General features: G+C 36.1%; 1 protein-coding gene across 3 annotated transcripts; it reads right to left on the reverse strand.

The window, feature by feature from the left end:
* Positions 1-237: 237 nt before the first annotated feature.
* LOC105162324 (kinase superfamily with octicosapeptide/Phox/Bem1p domain-containing protein) lies at positions 238-8,463 on the reverse strand. Of its 3 annotated transcripts, none has more exons than XM_088880545.1 (10): positions 8,123-8,463; positions 4,884-7,937; positions 4,600-4,793; positions 4,425-4,493; positions 4,146-4,298; positions 3,907-4,070; positions 3,455-3,602; positions 1,195-1,317; positions 887-974; positions 238-781 (listed from the first exon to the last, which is right to left on the reverse strand). In XM_088880545.1, the coding sequence occupies exons 2-10, from the start codon at positions 7,894-7,896 to the stop codon at positions 567-569; spliced, it is 4,167 nt and encodes a 1,388-aa protein (XP_088736671.1). In that variant the 5' UTR covers positions 7,897-7,937; positions 8,123-8,463; the 3' UTR covers positions 238-566. The 3 variants fall into 3 exon arrangements, with proteins under 3 accessions (XP_088736671.1, XP_088736672.1, XP_088736670.1); XM_088880546.1 differs by having other exon boundaries at positions 4,884-7,844; positions 8,123-8,462; XM_088880544.1 differs by having other exon boundaries at positions 4,884-8,011; positions 8,123-8,462.
* Positions 8,464-19,527: the final 11,064 nt, after the last annotated feature.

Raw genomic sequence — 19,527 nt, forward strand, 5'->3', positions numbered from 1 at the left:
TTAGAATAAAAGGATCTGCATTTAATTTACAGCTATCGAAACAAATTTAAATAAGTCCTTCTATCCAAATACAACCTTAAAAGCAACTTATAACTCTCACATATCATATAAAAAGTTTAAAAGAACTTGGAGACTCGCTCCAACACTCTCTTAGTCATTCTGAAAGTTTCTCCAAATGATTTTCATCTGGATGAACGATTTTTACTCATAATAACTTAACTTCCTTGAAACATAGAATTATCAAAACAAATACAGTGGATTTGAACTCGAAATCCTTAGTTCCAAATACATAACACAACATAAAAAAAAAGGAAAAGGCTTCACATACTTCGTAAAATGTACGAAATCTATAAGAATCTGATGCCAGACATTTCCTTGAAACAAATCTCTCTGAGATGCCTCCACAATTTGGGAAAAGTCGCATCAAACTACCTTATGGGGCCATTCAGGCTCTACAGGTTTATCAAAATAACCATTCAGTTTTGAAAGCTAAAAAGTGTATATATATATCAATGAATCAGAACTTCCCTATCTAGCTAAAATGGAATTCTAAAGCATGAACATGATCAGCTCTTGAGTTGAGGGCTAGTCGATGGGCTTTGTTGTTGGCCTTGTCCTTTTGGCGGGAGCTTAGCTGCCATTGCCCTTAACTCGTTGGCAATCTCAGTGAAATTTGGCCTCTCTGACGGTTCAGACGCCCAACACCTCTCCATCAGAGCTCTCCAGTCTGGGTCGCATGTCTCTGGCACTGGAGGCCGCAATGTGTTGCTCACAATACCACCTACAGTGTTATATAACGTAAGCATATAAAATCTCAGTGTACTTTTTCTTTTGCTCAGTTGAACGAACTAGAAGAAATACACAAGTTTGATGTTAAGATGTGTACCAATTATGGCTCCATAGTGCAGGTCAGCATAAGGTTCTTCTCCAGTTAGAAGTTCCCACATTACAATTCCAAATGAGAACACATCAACCTGTCAACAAGCCAATTCAAGAAAATTCCAACTCAAGAAAGATACCATATTCCCAAAATTAACTTCTTGGATGATAGTATTAAAGAGTTTGCTAGGAAAGACCCATAACTATCTGCGTCTCAGCTTTTATAAAAAGTTCCTGGAGGATACAAGAGAGGGAGAGGTCGAGATGTGTATTGTGCCAGGTTATGTTTGTGTATGAGAGTAACAGAGAGCAAACCTTCTCGGAGACAAGGCTACTGCTGCCATTAAGAAGCTCTGGTGCCATCCATGGAAGGGTTCCTCTCACACCACCTGAGATGAGTGTGTGACATTTTACCTTAGACAGCCCCAAGTCGCCAACCTATAAGTCATGGAAAGAAATGATACCAACTTTTTTTTATATAAGAAATACAACTACAAAACATAACATTGTAAACAGAAGATGTCGGAACAAGAAAAGTAAAAAGATGGGAGGAGAGACACATGTATTACTAGTATTTTTAAGATTCAATGCCCACTTGTATTTTTGTTATGCAACTATAAGCTCTTACAAATGTAACATACAACAACAGGGTACGCCTCTTGATTATACACCTATTGTAACATGAACTAGTCATTTGTTTGAATTTACAGTAGGTAACAGGTTACATTTACTACATTATCATTTATCCCATATTTAGCATACTTCTAATGATAAACAGTAAAGTGATCATGTGAAGTTCTTCCACCCCGTCCTGTTCACAAGTTGTTCCAGCCGGACAAGTACAGGTAAAACAATGGCCAAGCAGTCCCAACTTCATTTCTCAATTTCTTTTGGACCATCTACTACTTATCTAGTGCTTACAATATCCATAAAAAAATTTAAGGTTAGCAGCATCAGTCTTAGATAACAATCAGTATAAAATATCGTCCATTTTCTAAGCACACACCAGGATGGTTGGGCATATTTCAGAGTTCCCCAGAGAGGTTTTTGGAAAATTTCGAGTTTTTAGAGTATGAATCAGCTGGGATACTGGAAACTGATTCTAGAAGATGATATAGTTCGAATGCCACCTAGGTAGATACAGCAATCTGTATTTGGAATCCAGGACCAACTCAGAATACTTCTGGACGTCTCATTTTACATCTCATTCGTGTCATGTAGTGCTAGAATACAAATTAGATTAGATTCTCTAGCTAGGCAGCATAAAAAGTTCAAATGAATATGCCTTAACCAATTAAATGTAAACTACATCATCTTTCACTTCAGACTCGAACCGTATCTAGCACTTAAAGATGAATCTTTTCACACATTCCTGCGGCTGTTGATGGATAATACTATTAATATAGATCGAGAGTATTGCAAGAGTACAGTATGTACTGTTGACAGCAAACCCTCATTGACCCATAGTTAAGACTTAAGATTTTTGACCAGTATACTCTCATTTCAGAGTAAATTCCACACAACGACATACTAAACAATATGCAACAAGGCGCACAGGAACCATGTCACGTAGTCGCACTTCATCTCAGTATTTTATGTCTGCTAAAGAAGTTAAACTACAAAAAACACTTTAGGTTATTATCTACTAATTGCGTTGATTTGAAGTCGAGCCTATCTTCAGGTGGAAACCAGATGAATAGGTAACAGAATTAGTTAAATCTACAGTTGCCCACTATAGAGAATAATCATTACTGCTGTAAACATAACCCTTTATAGGTCCCGACTCTAGTTCAACCTGGATAATTTTATTGGATATTTAGGGAATTTAATAGATTGTGAGAATAATACTTCAAGAAGTTAAGAAAACACGCAATAACTTTGTCAGAGTCCGAAGCTCCCAAATAACAAGCTTAGTTTTCCAATGTACAGAATATGCATGCTGTCTTCCATGTCTTCCATCTATTTTCGTTAGTAAATTGTTAATCAGCTTGGGTAAAACTACAGGGCCTGGAACAAACTGGAAAATTAGAAATTTAGGGAGGTTTCTGCCTAGAAGATGATAATGCAAGGACATCATCAAATGAAAATTATACAAGACACTATGCAACTTCAGCTCTACACTCCAAGGTCAAGACAGTTACCAGTGCAGATTTAATCAGAATTTGTGTAGGCTATCTGCTTATATTAATGGCTTTTCTATTATTTTAACTTAGAAGTGGTCATAAGTTATTCCCACTATCTGAACCCTTAAATGAATTTATGGTCACCTTGATTATCTGGAGTTCTAAGGAAGCTGAACACTCCTATATATGTGGCCAACTGGAATAATAAATGGTTAGTACCTACAAAACACCACAAATATATTCAATTGGGGTACATAATACAGAAAAACTACGTGAGAAACTATCCTCAACAGTCAAATATCACAAAGAACTCATCAAAGGAACAAGGATAGTACTGACTCAATGACCTGTGAATCAAAATCAAAAATTGATATCTTGCAATATAAAGAGAAAGAATTGGACAACCCTCCCACTTCAAACTGAACAAAGCCAGACAGCATTCAGTTGCTAACCTTGCATATTGGCCGATGTGGATCACGAAGATTGACCAATAGATTGTCACTTTTCAAGTCAAAGTGTACTATATTTTTTCCATGCAAGTACTCCATTCCAAAGGCAACATCCATGCCAATTAAAAGACGCTTGCGCTTATCAAGATTCCTGGTAACAGTAGATACATATAAAGCAAAGTCATCTTTTGAATATATAATCAAATTAGAATACAAAGCAAGATAAGAAGTATAAATATTCAAACATATTTACACAGTGTGCAGTTTGACATGCACCTCAATATCAAAGGGTACACATTAAAAGAGCAACCGGTTACAGAGGCACATGAATATTAGAAGTACTTCTAGACCATGAACAGTTATATGTAGGAAAAGGAACAATACACGGCAAACATTCACAACTAATCTTAATACACACAGTATAAGTTTCAAAAGAACTATATAATGGACATTACCTCTCACTTTTCTGCAAAGCATTTCTCAAAGAACCATTCACCATGTATTCAGTAACAGTCGCAACTGAACCATCAGGACCATCAAGCACAACCCCATAAAAAGCAACCACATTCGGATGGTGCAAGTCAGCTAGCTTAATCGCCTCATTCCAGAAATCATCTCTCTGATTAAATATATAACATGCCACAATAAGCCAAAACATGTACAGATAATCAATCATACTAACAAGGACACTGACCATGCGTTCTTGTTCTGAAGGCTTCCCAGCAAAACATCTATCATTGATACGTTTAATTGCAACATCAGTGCCTCTCCACTTTCCATGATAAACAGTACCAAAAGTACCAGAACCCAACTCTCGTAGCTCTTCCAGGTCACCATTTTTTATAATCTACCGCAAAGTAAGAACAAATGAGAAGGAAGGGGGGAGCCAGAGGGGGAGAGAGATTATAAGATTTGTGATTAAGGGGCTTATTGAGGATCAGAAAATTGAGGTCATTTTAGGAGAAAAGAAAACCTGTAATCGACCAATGCCTGAAGCAGGAAATCCCATATTTGTATTCTCTGGCAACTTGGTTTTGATTCCCTGAATAAGGATTTTAAACAAGTGTCACAAATACAACTGTGTGAAACAAATGACAGTTACTTCCACATATGAATCTAGTTATTGAGAAAGTGGAGGGATCACGAACCTCAAATTTGTCTCTGTTCTGAATTTCTACATTGGCAGGTTGAACATCACCATTGTGTTGGGTTGTAGGTGAAGAAGCACTTGTGGCATAAGGTGATAGGTCTGGGTTTGAAGGGACAGATGAATGAAGAACAGAAGCAGCTACGCCCTCAGCAACAGCTTGAAGTTCTTGCTTTATCTGTTCCTCTGCTGAACCTATATGAGTTATCAGGAAATCAATGAACATCCAAACAAATAACAAAAATCCGTATGAATCCTAAAGAATAAGGAACACATAGGTTCAACCTTTATTGGATAAACTACGATCTAGACTGTAATCCAGGTTCAGATTGCCAGAGGGCTGGTATGTTCCATCTTCCAGTGGAGTCTCTAACAGTGAATTACCTGCCAGCGCTTCGCCAATGTTCAATGGATGGTTGTCTCCAGGAAGATCCCTCAGCCCTGCATTCTCCCTTCTTATTTGAAGTTTGCTAGGCCTGGGAGGGGGGAAATGAGTATCAGGTCGCATATTCCAAGGATCCTGGTCGATAAATAGTGATGCCGAGTTATCTGGAATATTCCCAACCCTGTAGGATGGGGATATAGATAATCCGTCATTGGTCACAGCTTCCATACCACAAGTAATTTTTGACTGGGACCAGCTTATATCTTCCTTGCATTCAGTAACTGGTGGGATTCTTTCCACCCCATGACCGGGCTCAACACCAGAATATACAGAGTTGCCAGCAGTATCATCAGGAGACAAATGATTAACCCCAAGTGGCGAATAATGATACAAATTGGGATTACCTAAAGGGGGAGGAGGCTCTGCTACTTCATAGGGTTCTGCTGATGGAAAATTATGTGTCTTTGAGGCCTCCCCCCTAGCAATATGCTGTTGTATGTTCTCCAGTGTGTCTTCCTTTCTAGGATCAGACACGAACTTGATATGCTCATTGTTGGGCAGAACTTCAGAAGGGCGTATTCGCATATTTTCAAACCTCCCATCAATTTGTCTTAGATTATCAAATGCCACAGAAGTAGAATCATCTACAAGAATTCCACCAACAACTTTAACCGAGTATTCCTTTGGGAATTCACGAACAACATAATCCTTAGTCTGCAAAGGCATGCCAACAGGAGAAAAATCCTTATTTAATGGTCTGTTAACCATTGTGTCCTGTGTAACTTGGAGATGAGGCTGAAGAGCTACATTCTGGACAGCATTAGTTTGGCAAGACTGAGGACTATTAGCCCCATATACACCATATGGAAATTGATGCCCACTTGTCATCATGACACCCTGGGAAATGGTCACCTTAGAATGTTCAGCATTTCCTGCCTTCTGAGGTATAACTTTATCATTTACATATTGCCCTTCAACATTCTGGGAGACCCCTATTGCCTCTGTCTGACTTTTTCCAGGTTCATGATCCTCAGTGCCCACAACTCTTGGTCGAGCACCACCAGCCAGTTGCTGACTATTGCCTTCTGCTGTAGTTCCAGTAACAACGTGCCTGATCGTCGGCCGTCCTCGATCATCCAAGTGGAGACTATTATACATTGATCTTAAGTCAGACATGCCAGCAGGGCTTGCCTTTTGCTCCTGAGCTGCTGTATCTGAATGAGCATGTGGCAATGCTTTTTGACACATATGACAGTCCTCTAATATGGGAGTTTTTTCAGGCAACATGACTTGCTGAGGAGACAAGGCCCCTTCTGAGAAGGCCATTTGCTCAGAATGTGGAACCTGATGCCAATTATATACTCCGCCTGGTGCTGTTGCCTGGAATGGAACTGGATGTGCATTGTATCCTTGTTCAGCAGGAAGTTGGACAACCCTCTGTGCCACCATGCTTTCTGCAGGATATTGCTCAACTCGAACATGTTGTGGCTGAACAACAGCTGGCATGGCGTTAGGTTTCATGCTCATATAAGAGGGGTTCATTGTCATATGCATAGAAGGAGGATATTGTTGTGGAGAAGCTCCGGCAGTGATAGGCTGTTGAGTAAAAACAGGCCTCACAGGCCCTAAAATCTGTGTCGGGAACCCCATCTGTGAAGCAAATTGCGCATAATTAGCATGGCTCAGAGTTTCTTGACGAGGATCTACGTAAGCCTGCATGTAAGGTGAAGATGCTGGAAGAGTCACACCAGGTAATGCCTGTGGGACAGCTAGAGGCACAGATCTCGTTACCTCTTGCTCTGGAACGACACCTAAAGCTGTAGTAGCACCAGATTTAACCATTGGAATGCCCATTGGAGCTATAGATGGATCAGAGTACGGCACCGGATTAGGATCCACAGAGACCATTCTTGGCGCCGTATCAAGGGGAATACCAGAATTTCCCTTAGGCGATAGTCCACCAGTAGATGGCACACCAGTAACCTCCCCCAGGCCATGGCCTAAGCTATCAGCACCCTCAGTGCCACTTATATCAGAAATCTGAGCAGAACTAGCACTTTCAATGCTCTCCTTCCTTGCAATAGGACCACTATCCATAATCCCATTCACAGCTTCAACATACTTCTGCCCGCTATCCTGCATATCTCCAATATGTGTCAGACCTGCAGTCTCAAGCTCTGATGGTGAAAATAAAAATATCCTCAACTTAGCTGATCCATCTGAAGACCTTCCAGTCAGCCTTTCATATTCATCCATCATGTTCTCAAGATCATCAGGACATGAAACAGACACAAGTGCATCAAGATCCTCATCTGGCAACTGATACTTAATCACCACATTCTGTACATATGTATCTCTCATTTTCTGAATAAATTCACCAAAAGTCACATCCCTCCTAACACTAATTATCCTAGTCTGCCCAGCTACATATCTCAATGCCCCGTCACTCAGTCGTGGCAGTATTTTTCCACCAAAACTACATAAAAATTTAACCTTCCGACCAGTCACTGAATCATCACCACCCTCATCACTAGCCTGATCTGAAGCACTGCCTCCAACCCGTGTTCCAATATTTGGACTATTACTGTACCCACTTCCTGGATTAATGACAGTCACACCTACAATGCCCGGTTGGGTCTGAGGCGGCGCAACATGCTGAGCCCACGAGGTTCCCCCAGGGACGGCATTATTGAATGCTAATGGTATAAACCTGGCATCTGCAACTGTGGAAGGGTAGTAGACTGCAGGCATAGAGCCAGGGCTGCCCCCCACGTCAGTAACCGGGCTCATGTAGAACCCTTCCATGGGCTTCCCGGAGGAGGTCACAGGCGAGATTCTTAGGTCCTCAGACACATTTCTCACTGTATTTAGTGGGCGTAGATCTTTGGGAATTAAGTTCTGATCAAAAGCCATAACTAATTCTTGATAGCCCAGGTAACAATATAAAATTTTTCCTAAAATCCCAATCAAGAAAAATAAAGGTAAAATCGTCGTGTTCAATCTCTAGTTTTTTATCTGCCGCATTCAACTGGAAAAAAGAAAATAAAACAGATTGCTAATAAACACAACAGCAGGAATCATGAAAAACAAATGGGCTATCGAAAAGATACTAATACAAAGTCAGAGGAGGATAAATTACCTAATCTTAATGGGATAATCCCGCGAGATAGAGAGGCGAGAAGAAGGAAACGGCAGTCTCTGAGGCGGTGAGCTTATCTAAAAACCCTTATTATCTGCCTCAGTAATTTCTCGCTCTATATATGTTCTTGATATATGAAAGAAAATGTGTGCGCATACAGAAATTGCATAGTTATTTTCGTGTTACGATTTCCAGGACCAATATTATTTCTGCGCAGGAGGAAGCACACAACCCCAGCAAGAAAGGGGAAGGGGTCGCTTTCTATCTGGATTTGGGTGGGGTGGGCAGCGAGAAGAATAAGATTTAAGATTCCAATTCTTGAATTTTATTATAATGTTTGTTTCTTGAGGCATTAAGGACTTTCCAAGATTTGTGTGTCCGCGTCTCTGTGTGTGTGTGTGTGTGTGTGAGAGAGAGAGAGAGAGTCCAAGTGGGCACGTGGAGGGATGCATGGCAGAATTTGAGTCAATGGAGGTGTGAAGTGATAGTTGCAACATAATTTGGAGGATGTAGAAAGAAGACAATGACAATTTTTGTGCAAGAAAAGGACTTTGGTTTCTTTGTGTGTGGTTTGTTCACTAGCCAAGCTTTCTTGTTTCATGAATTAAACTATATGTTATATTTAATCTTTTTTTTTATAATTAATAATTCCACATTTAATTTGATCTGTATTTCGTTGCATGAATCATTATTCTCTTTTTGTTAAAATTTTATAATGTTATTATTAAAAAGATCCAACCTTGAGTTTATAAGTCCCGCAAGCTCTCATTGACATAGGACGTTTGCCAACTTGACTAACTTCTTAAATAATAGTTTGGGACTAACATATATATGGCCCGTCCCAACAAATAGGATCAATGATGCAGCATGTAACGCCATCGATATCCCATAACTCAAGGCATTGTGTATTTTAATCAAAATCTCACGAGTTTGTTATTTAAAAGGCGTCTCGTGGAAGAAAAGAAGCATCAAGATTAATAAAACGTACAAAAGTGTGAAACTGGCTTATTTATAGTAGTATATGTGTAGAAAAGTATTTCTTGAAAACTTTCCATATTTATTACTTAATTCATTGTTTATATTATGATAATATTTAAATTGCGCTAGTGTATATTCGAGGTGCATTAGTATAAATAAATATTATTTGTATAGTACTCTTATTTAATTAAAATTTAATATATCATCCAATTAATAATAGTTCTAGAGAACTTCTTGCTTAATCCAATTTCCTCACTAAAATTGATAAACAATCCACAATATCTCCATCTAATGTGACCTCATCTTGAGCATTTTATTAAGTGGGGGCCAAATGTTATATTACAAGTTATATTGCCAACCACGTCTAAATTAGTTGGTAAAATCGAGACCCAATAATAATTTGATTATGCGTTCGATTTCTATCAATATATGAATATTAGTCTGCTTCAAGAATAGTAATTGTATAATTATTGATTAATTATACATATTTGATATTGATAATTACTGTATATTAATTATTGACAATTAAAATTTATAACGTAATTGTAATCAATCCACTGGAAAAAAAACAAACAAACAAAGAACGAAAATATTGCAAATGGGACTGAAATATTACTATAAATAAAGCCAAATTTTAGGTTTGATTGAATATAATAACTTTTCTTCATAGAAGAAGAATACAAATTAAAAACTATATATATTTACCTTTTTTAATAATTAAAACTAAATAAAAAATTCAAGGATAAGATATGAGTATGGGGCAAAGTTATGTATGTAGAATTCTCCAGCTAGTCTTAGATTCAGTTTTATCAGTTACAAGTCTCTGTCCCTTGTGGAGAATCACTTTCAACTCAAAATTTTATATATATATATGTATATATATATGTGTGTGTGTGTGTGTGTGGGTGGGTGGGGGGTGGGAGGGTGGGTGTGGGTGTGAAGGGGTTGGGGGGGTGGGGTTGAACATGCTGATTAAGTTATGAAGCTTCCCATAAGGAAGGTAGGTGACAAATTAATTACATATATTTAATTAATTTGGGTAAGAACTATTTTTTATACAACCAATTGATAGAGCACAAGTGGATACTTATATGGATTAATGAAGTAGGTGAACCATGGATTTTGCTCAAGTATATACTTTGATGTGGGCCACACCTTGTTTATTAAAATGTCATAAACACCCTCGATCATGTTGTTATTACCTTAATTGGCTCTGGATTTGTGTCTGAAACAGCACGATCTGATTTGGATATGAGCATATAGAGACTTATTACGAGCATACGATCGAAATTGTATTGATGGTTCATATGTAATTGTATAGTTGATACATACTTATACATACATGCCCGTCATACTTTTGGTATCACTTTTGCTACCCTGATTTTCATTACGAGGTTTAAATTTGAACGATCTTATTGACTTGAGCATCGAAAAGTTATAACCGTAGCTTTTTCAATATTGCTCTCGCAAGTTTTCTTTTCAAGGGTTATTTAGAGGCAGTTGGAGAATTATTGAACCCTGATCTAAAATTATTAGATCTAAAGGATTTTGTTAAATCCAGATGCAGATTAATATTGCACTTTTTTAAAAAATAAATAAATAAAGATGATTAAGTTTATTAAAATAAATTAATGAGAAATTAGTCGGTGACTATTTTGGCTTATGCCTTTTTCCCTATGTATAGAACAGATCAACTTTGTTTGGTCTTTCTTTTTTTTTTTTTCCTTTTGTTGGTAGTCATTTTGTTTTCCTTTGGAAAAGTAGGAATAAAATTGAAGATAAGTAGATTATTTTGACAAGATTGAAGTGTGTTTTAAAATAAATTTTAAGATTGGTATTTATAAAAATAGAATGACCCAAAATGGTTTAAACAGTTCAAAATGAACAAGACTGGACAGGCCCATAAAGAAGCAACCCCCAAGTCTATATGGAGGCTCAATTCTGTTGAAACTCAAACCAGAAGTCGCCCCCATGTAATACAGGTGGAATCCACGTGATGCCTCTCGAACCACATCAATCGAGGACTCCTTAAGACCAGATAAGTACCAACTGCCAACACCAGGGCATGTGGCAGCCACATGAGGTGGGTTGTAGGTGTCTCTAACCATGAAGTAACCTCTAGCTCGAAAATCCCAAAATTTTGTAGACTCATATCCTTTCAACCACCTACAAGATCCCAGACCCATTAGATACCTTTAGCCTTTTCCGGAAGACCTGCGGACTCCAAGTGTAAGAAGATAACTCTCTTAATGAATCCTGGGAGATTCGACCTTATCCCACCAACTGGGGGGTCGCCTAACAATTATGGGCTCCCCCAGTGGATTAGGGGGACATTCAATTTCACACTCATTTGCTCTTTATCAAATTCTATTATTTTCTTTCATTAATTTTCTACTTCAAATTAATTATCAACTTGGGTGTTGGAGTACTAATATCTTTTTTACAGATTATAGTTTGCGAAGTTTGCAAAAAGCCCAAGCATCCCAATGGAATTTGTTGCTGCATCAAAGATGAGAGAGAGAAAGAGAGATTGATCAATACTCGAATCCAATTTTCTAAACTTAACAAATCAAATTTGAACAAAAAAAATTATTCAATAAGCTTTCGGACTCGATGCAATTAGAGAAAAAATAATAACATATGTTTGAAAATATCAAATTGGTTGATGTCAACTCAAGTCCGATTTAATTAAAGTCCGTTTGACTTCAATTCAATCAATAATCAAACCAATCTCGAACATAATCTTTCAAACTCGATAATAATTTAAATAAACTTGATAAATAATGTGTCTGAATCAACTCCATTATTCTAGCTGAGAAAATTTTGGTAGGAAGCATCTTATGAAGTACAGAAAAGCATCGACTTATTTTACTAATAATAATATATGTTCATTACCTATACTTTGGAGGTATGATAATTAAATAGAGAGAGTTGAAAATTAAAAATGAAAATAAAATGAAAAAGTAGGTATTTTCTTTCTTCTGCAGCATCATAATACATTTTCCTATTTTAAAAATGTATAAATCGCACTTAGAGTTTAGTAGCAATTTACTCTAACATATATTTTATGTGTATCAAAGTCCCAATAATATCATATATATGAAGTCGAGAATTCTAAGATTTTCTCTGAGAATTAATTTATAAAAATGGTAGCACTTCAATATTTAAATTAATGACAAATATGAAAAAAAAAAAAAAAGTAAAGCAAAATATACCAAAATCGGTAGGCTAAATGATAAATCGTGTGAAGAATAAGTGAAGTCCTAAGGAAATATGAGGTTTTGAAAATTATGAGCTTAAATGAGAGTGCAAAATGAGTGGAAAAATTTATAAGATAAATCATTATTAAGTAATTAATTATATTGAAAGTAAAGTCAAAGACGTATTGCAGCCTTGAAAAAAATTGCATTTTAATTTTAATTTTTAAAAGTTTATTATATAAAATTTAAACTCTTGAATCTAAATTTAAATTCTCGCGTTCAAATTTTAATATATTAATTAAATAAAAATAAATATCTTTGACGATAAATAAAATACTTATGTCGTATATCTTCATTATATTAATTAGAAGAAAATTACTACTTTAAGTTTAGGGGAAAAGGCAGAATTGGTCCAGTAGGATGCGGCAGTTCTCACTTTTGGTCCTTTACTTATCGGGCCAATGGTTTTAGTCCCATAACTTTCATGAATTTGCACATTTAGTTTCGTTTCATCTCTAATTGCATGCTAATGTCCTGCTCGCAAAGAATGGTATCAAAGCCTAGGTTTGTTAAAGAAATCTTTATTACATTTAGATATTATTTATCCACTAATGGAGGAGACTCTTTAAGAGTATGGAACCGAACGAAAGTTTGAGTTACACAAAAGAATACTTTTATATTCTAAAAGATCGAAAATGAAATTTCTTTATGGAAATTCTAAGAAAGGGAGAAAATTATCTCCAAATACCAAGCGATGGTTCGAGTGACAATCAGAATTTCATCTTGGAAATTCTAGATAAGGCCACAACAACAACGAAGTGGAAACCTGAACCTCTTACTGAGGAAGAACAAGAAGAATGGGGAAGAATTCACCAGATCTAGAAGGTGCTACCGAGGAATAAGCTAAAGAGTCTACAAGCAACCGATATCCATGATAGAAAGCCAACAAGGTGAACCAAACTGGGTAAATTTCTTTTCCAATACAACTTTTAAAGTTATGATTAAAGGAACTGATTGGAAAGAACTCGAGTCGGATACCTCGAAGATCTCGCAAGATTTAAGAGAAATTCAAAAGACAGTTCAACATTATGGACATAGGTTAATTCATATACCTTCAAAAATAGAAACCTTGAGCCAAAAGGTGGATGAGATCCTTAAGATCCTTCTAAATCTACACAAAGATCTTACAGATCTAAAGTCAGAAATTGCAGATCTAAAGAGAAACCAAAAGGAGAGCCCTAAGACATTCAAATTTAGACTGGATTGGATCAGGGATGCCCTTGAAATAGTATCTCTTCTACACCAAAAGGAAAATGCAATAGAGATTCCAAAGCTGAAGAGAAGAGACAATATGTTCCAAGAAGCATTAGCTCCATGAAATAATAGAAGTTGCAAGGGCAAATCTACCAGATTTACAAGAGTTGGCTTAATCCTTTTCCCAACTTGGGATTGTGGACTTAGTCAATGTTCAAACCAAAGAAATTACTTTAGGTTCCAATGATCATCTATAGGATCATCTAATGAGGAAAAGTATAGATTTCCATACCAACGTGACACCGATATTTGTGGGAACCGAACTTAAAGAAAATTGAGGGAGAAATCCAAGGAGAGCGCTTGAACATATGACTTGGGCAAGGACGATACTCCAGTCATTGCACCCATGTGGTGCCATACTCAAGCTGGATGTTATCGACTTCCGAAACATCGAGAAACTGATAGATGAGTGGGTTGCAACCATAAAGTTAGCAGCAACTAACCTAGAACTCAATAAAGGAAACTTCATAAATCTAGTGGAGTTGAGCTTGGAGGGTTCAGTAAAGATCAGATGGGACAACATCCCAGAAGATACCAAAGCCAGTATCCTTGTCGGGGACTCTAAAAGCGCAATAGTGAATCGGCTAGGAAGGTTTATCAAAATATACTTCATCGGAGATGGATACTTTAAAGGAAGTAGAATGAAAAAGCTAGAGAGTATGCACAAGGATCTAGACGAACAGATGCAAGATTCATAGAGATAACTCCTACAAGGAGAACTTTCAGACCGGCCTATACCAAAGCCAATGAAAGTTTCAAGGACTGCAACACTGGACCTATTGAGAAAAAGGTTATATCTCGCCAGACTGCCAGCAGAAACATAGTGAATTGCAAATTTGAACTCATGGATGACATCCAAGATGTAGTCTACTATGGCGATTTGGTACCTATTTACCGATTCAGAAACCTTCCTTCAGATGAAAGCGTCTATGAAGAAGAAATAGGATGGATCTACAATCGAGTCAGAATAACTACAACGAGGGAGATAGGTTTCAAACCAATGAAAGCCATCGGAGTCTTTTCAAGGATGACGCTGTCAAACAAAACCATGGAAAGAATCATGCGTCAAAATTCTAACCTTAGCCTGATGATGGATTTAGGATTGGAGGAAGTGGTAGAGTCTCAACCAAATAGGACTAAATCAGAGAAAACATCACATAATCTACAAAGTGAGTTTGCTATACCTATGGAACTCACGGGTAATGTGATGGAAAGTGCAGCTTATTTTTAAAGAAGAAGTTCTTGAAAAATTAAGTAAACTTTAAAAAAAAAGTAGTTGTTTCTATGAAATGGTTCCATATAGGAACTATTAAAGTAGTAACAAAAACAACTTTTGAGGAAAGAATTGATTCTGAAATATATTTATCAATAATGGATAGAAGAATCAACAACTTAAGAGATAGTTGTCTTGGGACAATAATAGGTAATCTGTATGCAAGAAAATTGATGTTTGACATTCATCCTAGGATTGCATACAACCTAGCAGACCAAAATTTTAGCAGAGACTTAACCCCTCATCGGGATTTTAAAAGAAAAGATCTTATGAAAGAAGGTAATAGATCATATTCTCTAATTGATAGAATAGCTTATACCATTTTCAATACACATCATTCTGATTTGTTTCTTAGGAAAGAGTATATTGAGATTCCTACAATTTTTAAGAAATTTGCTTAGGTAATAACACCAGATCCAATTAGGATACCTAGAATATGTGGTATTGATATCTTTATAAAAAAAATCACCCAGTTTTAAACCGAACACTTAGCTTTAGAATTGAGTTTAGTAGCAGAATGTCCTGATTACAGGCTATAGAGAAAAGGAGAAAGAATTGTTAAAAGATTTCACTCAAGATATTAGAGTAGATAATGTAAAACTTAGATGTCTGAAGAATGAAAAGAAATATAAGTTATCTTTGACATCACTAAGAAAGAAAATTTTTTCCCTTGTGATGACTTATATCATTTGCAGCAACTTTTATTGGCAAATATGAAGGCATGATAAAAATAATAGATCATAAAATTCTAGTTGCAGGTGTTGCGGAACGAGAAAATGGGAGTATGACTTTGGGGTTAAGTTTTCTCGAAAATCATAAACTATGGAGATGAAAAGGTAACAGGATGGAATTCAGTCTTGAAGGGGTTACCATAGGATTGAATGACGAGTCATTTTTCTATATACATATCCATTGGTATGTTGTATGATCAATATAAGATAAAATATTTTGCAACTTATATTAATTTAAGATCAGGGATTTGCACAGAAAAATCCAGAGTTTTCCCTAAAAAAATAAGGAAAACCTTACCCGTTATTTCAGGAAGGGAGTTCTCACAGAAAATCCTAATACTCAAGAAGGGGATACGAGAAGCCAAGATCGTGATTGGAGGAGCATTCAGAACACCCTGGTTTAGGATAAAAATGCCCCCTATTTACTTTCATGATATAGGTGTTGATATCTTGCTAGGTAACAATTTTATTCAAATACTTGCAAGATATATGCAGGATAATTAGAGGAATCTGTTAATCTTTACTATTAACTATGGTAGCGAGATACAAGTTTTGTGAAGAAAAAAGGCACTCAATAGGATAATGCCTTATCCTATCAATTTTCGCAACAAGCATGGTGATTTTGATGCCAGATTAACACATCCGAAAATGCAAGATAAGAGAAAATTTAGTAAAGTTCTTTTGCCTTTCAGGTAACAAGGACTCATCGATACCGATAGCTTTTACAAAGAATCTGAGAAAGAAATTGAGAAAATAAGGAAGCATTGTAGGAGATAAAGTTGCTAGATATTAGCGAAGAAAGAAAGCTCTCTGGCCTGGTGGGATAGGAACAAGATCAAAGCAACTCCGAAAGTTAAAGAAGAATGCAAGTACGAGTATGTTCAATACAAGCCTATCCAGATGAACATAGAGAATAAGAAGGATATGCAAATGATTATTAAAGAGGATATCAATCTTGGACTAATCGAGCATGGAATCTCTATTTACAGTAGCCCTGAATTTTTGGTAAGAAACCATGGTGAGATAAAAAGAGGTAAATCTAGGTTGGTAATCAACTATCAATGTATCAATAAAATATTAAAATTTGATGGTTATTACATTTCTAATAGAGAGCACTTAATTGATTGCATTAAAGGTGCAAAAGTATTTTCTAAATTGGATTTCAGATTTGGTTTTTATCAGATAAAGATGGAGAGTGAATTAAAGAAATTTACTGTATTCTCCCCACCACAAGGACAATATATCTGGAACGTACTTCCAATGGGTTTACTTAATGTACCTAGATACTTCAAAGGAAAATAGATAATCTTTTTAAAGATTATTTTGATTTCATGTTTGTTTATATTGACAACATATTAATTGCATCCAAGAATATGAAAGATCATATTAAACATCTTGAAATATTTCCTGATGCATGCCATAAACAGGGATTAGTGCTTTTTGAAAAAGAAAATTACTATAGTTTTCAATATAATTGAATTTTTAGAAATTCTTACTAACGAAACAGGTATTGAGTTACAAGACCATATTGTGGGAAAATCCGCAATTTTTCAAACGTATGCAATTATAAGCAGTGTTTGCAGAGTTTCTTGGGAGTTGTTAATTTTGCAGGTATCTTGGTCAAGGATCTTGCAAAATGCAGAAAGGATTTCCGACCGCTCTTCAAAGAAATAGAAAGTTCAGAGTGGAAATGGAAGGAAATTCATTGGCAAAGGGTCCATGAGCTGAAACAGGTTTGCAGTAACCTGTCAAAGCTTGCCATACCACAAGACAAGCATGAATTGGTAGTCTATACAGACACCAATGACTATAGATGGGCAGCAGTGCTCATGGAAAGGACCATTACAGGAGAAGAACCTTGTAGATATATAAGAGGCTTGTTCTCAGAATAATAAGCCCAAGTGTGACACATCAACGAGAAAGAGTTCTTTCCAGTCTGGAAGACTTTTAAGAAATGACCTTTAGTTTTACTTGCTAAAGAATTCACGTTAAAAGTTGATAATATCAATGTTAAAGCTTTCTTGAAAAACAAATTAAAATCTAAAATTGAGAAAGCTCGTATTATTAGATGGCAAGCTGAACACCAATATTATTGTTAATAATATTGTCGTTATAAAATCTCACGAGAATGTTTTTGTAGATTTTTTGACAAGAGATGGAGGCATCTGAAGCAAACACCATCATATTAAGGCTAAATTCTTAATGTCCAAGTCTTTATAGTTTTTCTAAATTCTTAATTTATTGGGGTTTCCCCAATAAGTCAAGTCCTCTGTCATATGAGAGGCTAAATAGTGTCTCATCTGACGAAGAAAATAATATCTATGTAATATTTCATATATTTTTTCAATAAAAGTAAGGCTTCTATTCAACCTGTTGTCCAAAATTCTATTAAGTCACTATATTGGAGTATCTTCTACGCCCTAAGGTAGGAAAAGAAATAGGGTTATGTTGTTTGTTGCTGAAAGAGCAAGTGCTTGCGAACCATCTGCTGCGGTAGTGTGGTTGGAGAAAGTTCTTAAAATCGAAGACTTGGAATACTAGAGAACAAGGCGGTCGAAAAAAGATACGAATTTATGAGGACTTAATTTATTTTGAAAGTATGTTGGGCCTAATTCTAAGCATAAGGGGTAGATTATCAAAGAAAAGCAAAAGAATTTGATTAAAGAACCAATACTGTTAAAATTCTAGAAACTTTGGGACTACAAAGCCCTATCTAATGGGACAAAAAATATAATTAAACCTTAAGGTTTATTTCTTAAGTGGACTTAACCATTATATAAGTTATTCAGTAATGATTTTGTTTATAATATTAAATATAAATTTAGTAAAAAGTTATCAGTAATAATACAAATATAATAACTTTGATAATCAAATATGAAGACTAAAAGTAGAACGTCGAAATTAGAGATAAAGTATATTGATTGATATTTATGCAAATTTTTCTAAAGTATATTTATTAATTTTCATTTTAAAATCTAGGGAATTTCTTATAACAATGTGCTAATATCTATTCAAATTTAATTTTCAATCCTTTTTATTCTTGGGGGTAAAATTCATTTTGGTTCCCAATTTTCAGATTCAACTTCAAATTAGTCTCTGTAGGTTTTTTTTTTTAATTTTTTTTATTGTTGTTAAGAATAATAAATTTTCATTACTGATCGGGCTCGAAATCGTTTAGATCGATCTACGGTCGCGTTCACGTTTCGTTCCCGAATCCTTGAGATACTGTGGACAAAAGAAAACGTTATCTAGTCGGGTTGACAGCCGACGAAGATACTCCGACGCTCAAGTCAGTTATGTTTCTTAAACGTAAGATGTTGAGATGTAAAATATGTTTCTCTATGAATCCGAAAAATTACCTCTGTTGAAGGGATTTTCCCCTTTTTATACTGAATGAAGCTTCCATACCGGAAATGCCACGTGCCCACGATCTCAGACTTTTGGATCCCGCTTAAATGCACATCTCCTTAAATTATGCCCCATGATCACACGTAATGTGCTAGAAATCCGTGATTATGCCCATTAATTACGCCCTTAAGCATTTACTTACTTTGTTTGAAATCTCGTCAAATTTAGGTCAGACCATCTTGGCGCATAAAGTCACTTTTACCCTTCTTTGGGAGTATATCCGACTTTTTCTAAGTTCTCCCCCATCAATTACCAATGAGCAGACAAAGTATCCACAAATTTTGAAAAAAACACAACAATGCTTCCTACCCAAACACATAACCACATGTCTACAATAAGAACACAAACTAAGAAAAGTCGTGCAGAAAGAAAATCTGAGCATCAACAATGAATGAAGAAATCTATTATAAGAGAGAACAAACTCCTAAGGTGATTGTCCGAAATTTTGCAGTAATTTAAAACCACATCTTTTGTACATGAGAGCTCCTAAAGAATGAAATA

This window comes from Sesamum indicum, linkage group LG5 (assembly GCF_026168435.1).
Source record: "Sesamum indicum cultivar Baizhima isolate 11 linkage group LG5, ASM2616843v1, whole genome shotgun sequence".
NCBI classification, from domain to species: domain Eukaryota; kingdom Viridiplantae; phylum Streptophyta; class Magnoliopsida; order Lamiales; family Pedaliaceae; genus Sesamum; species Sesamum indicum.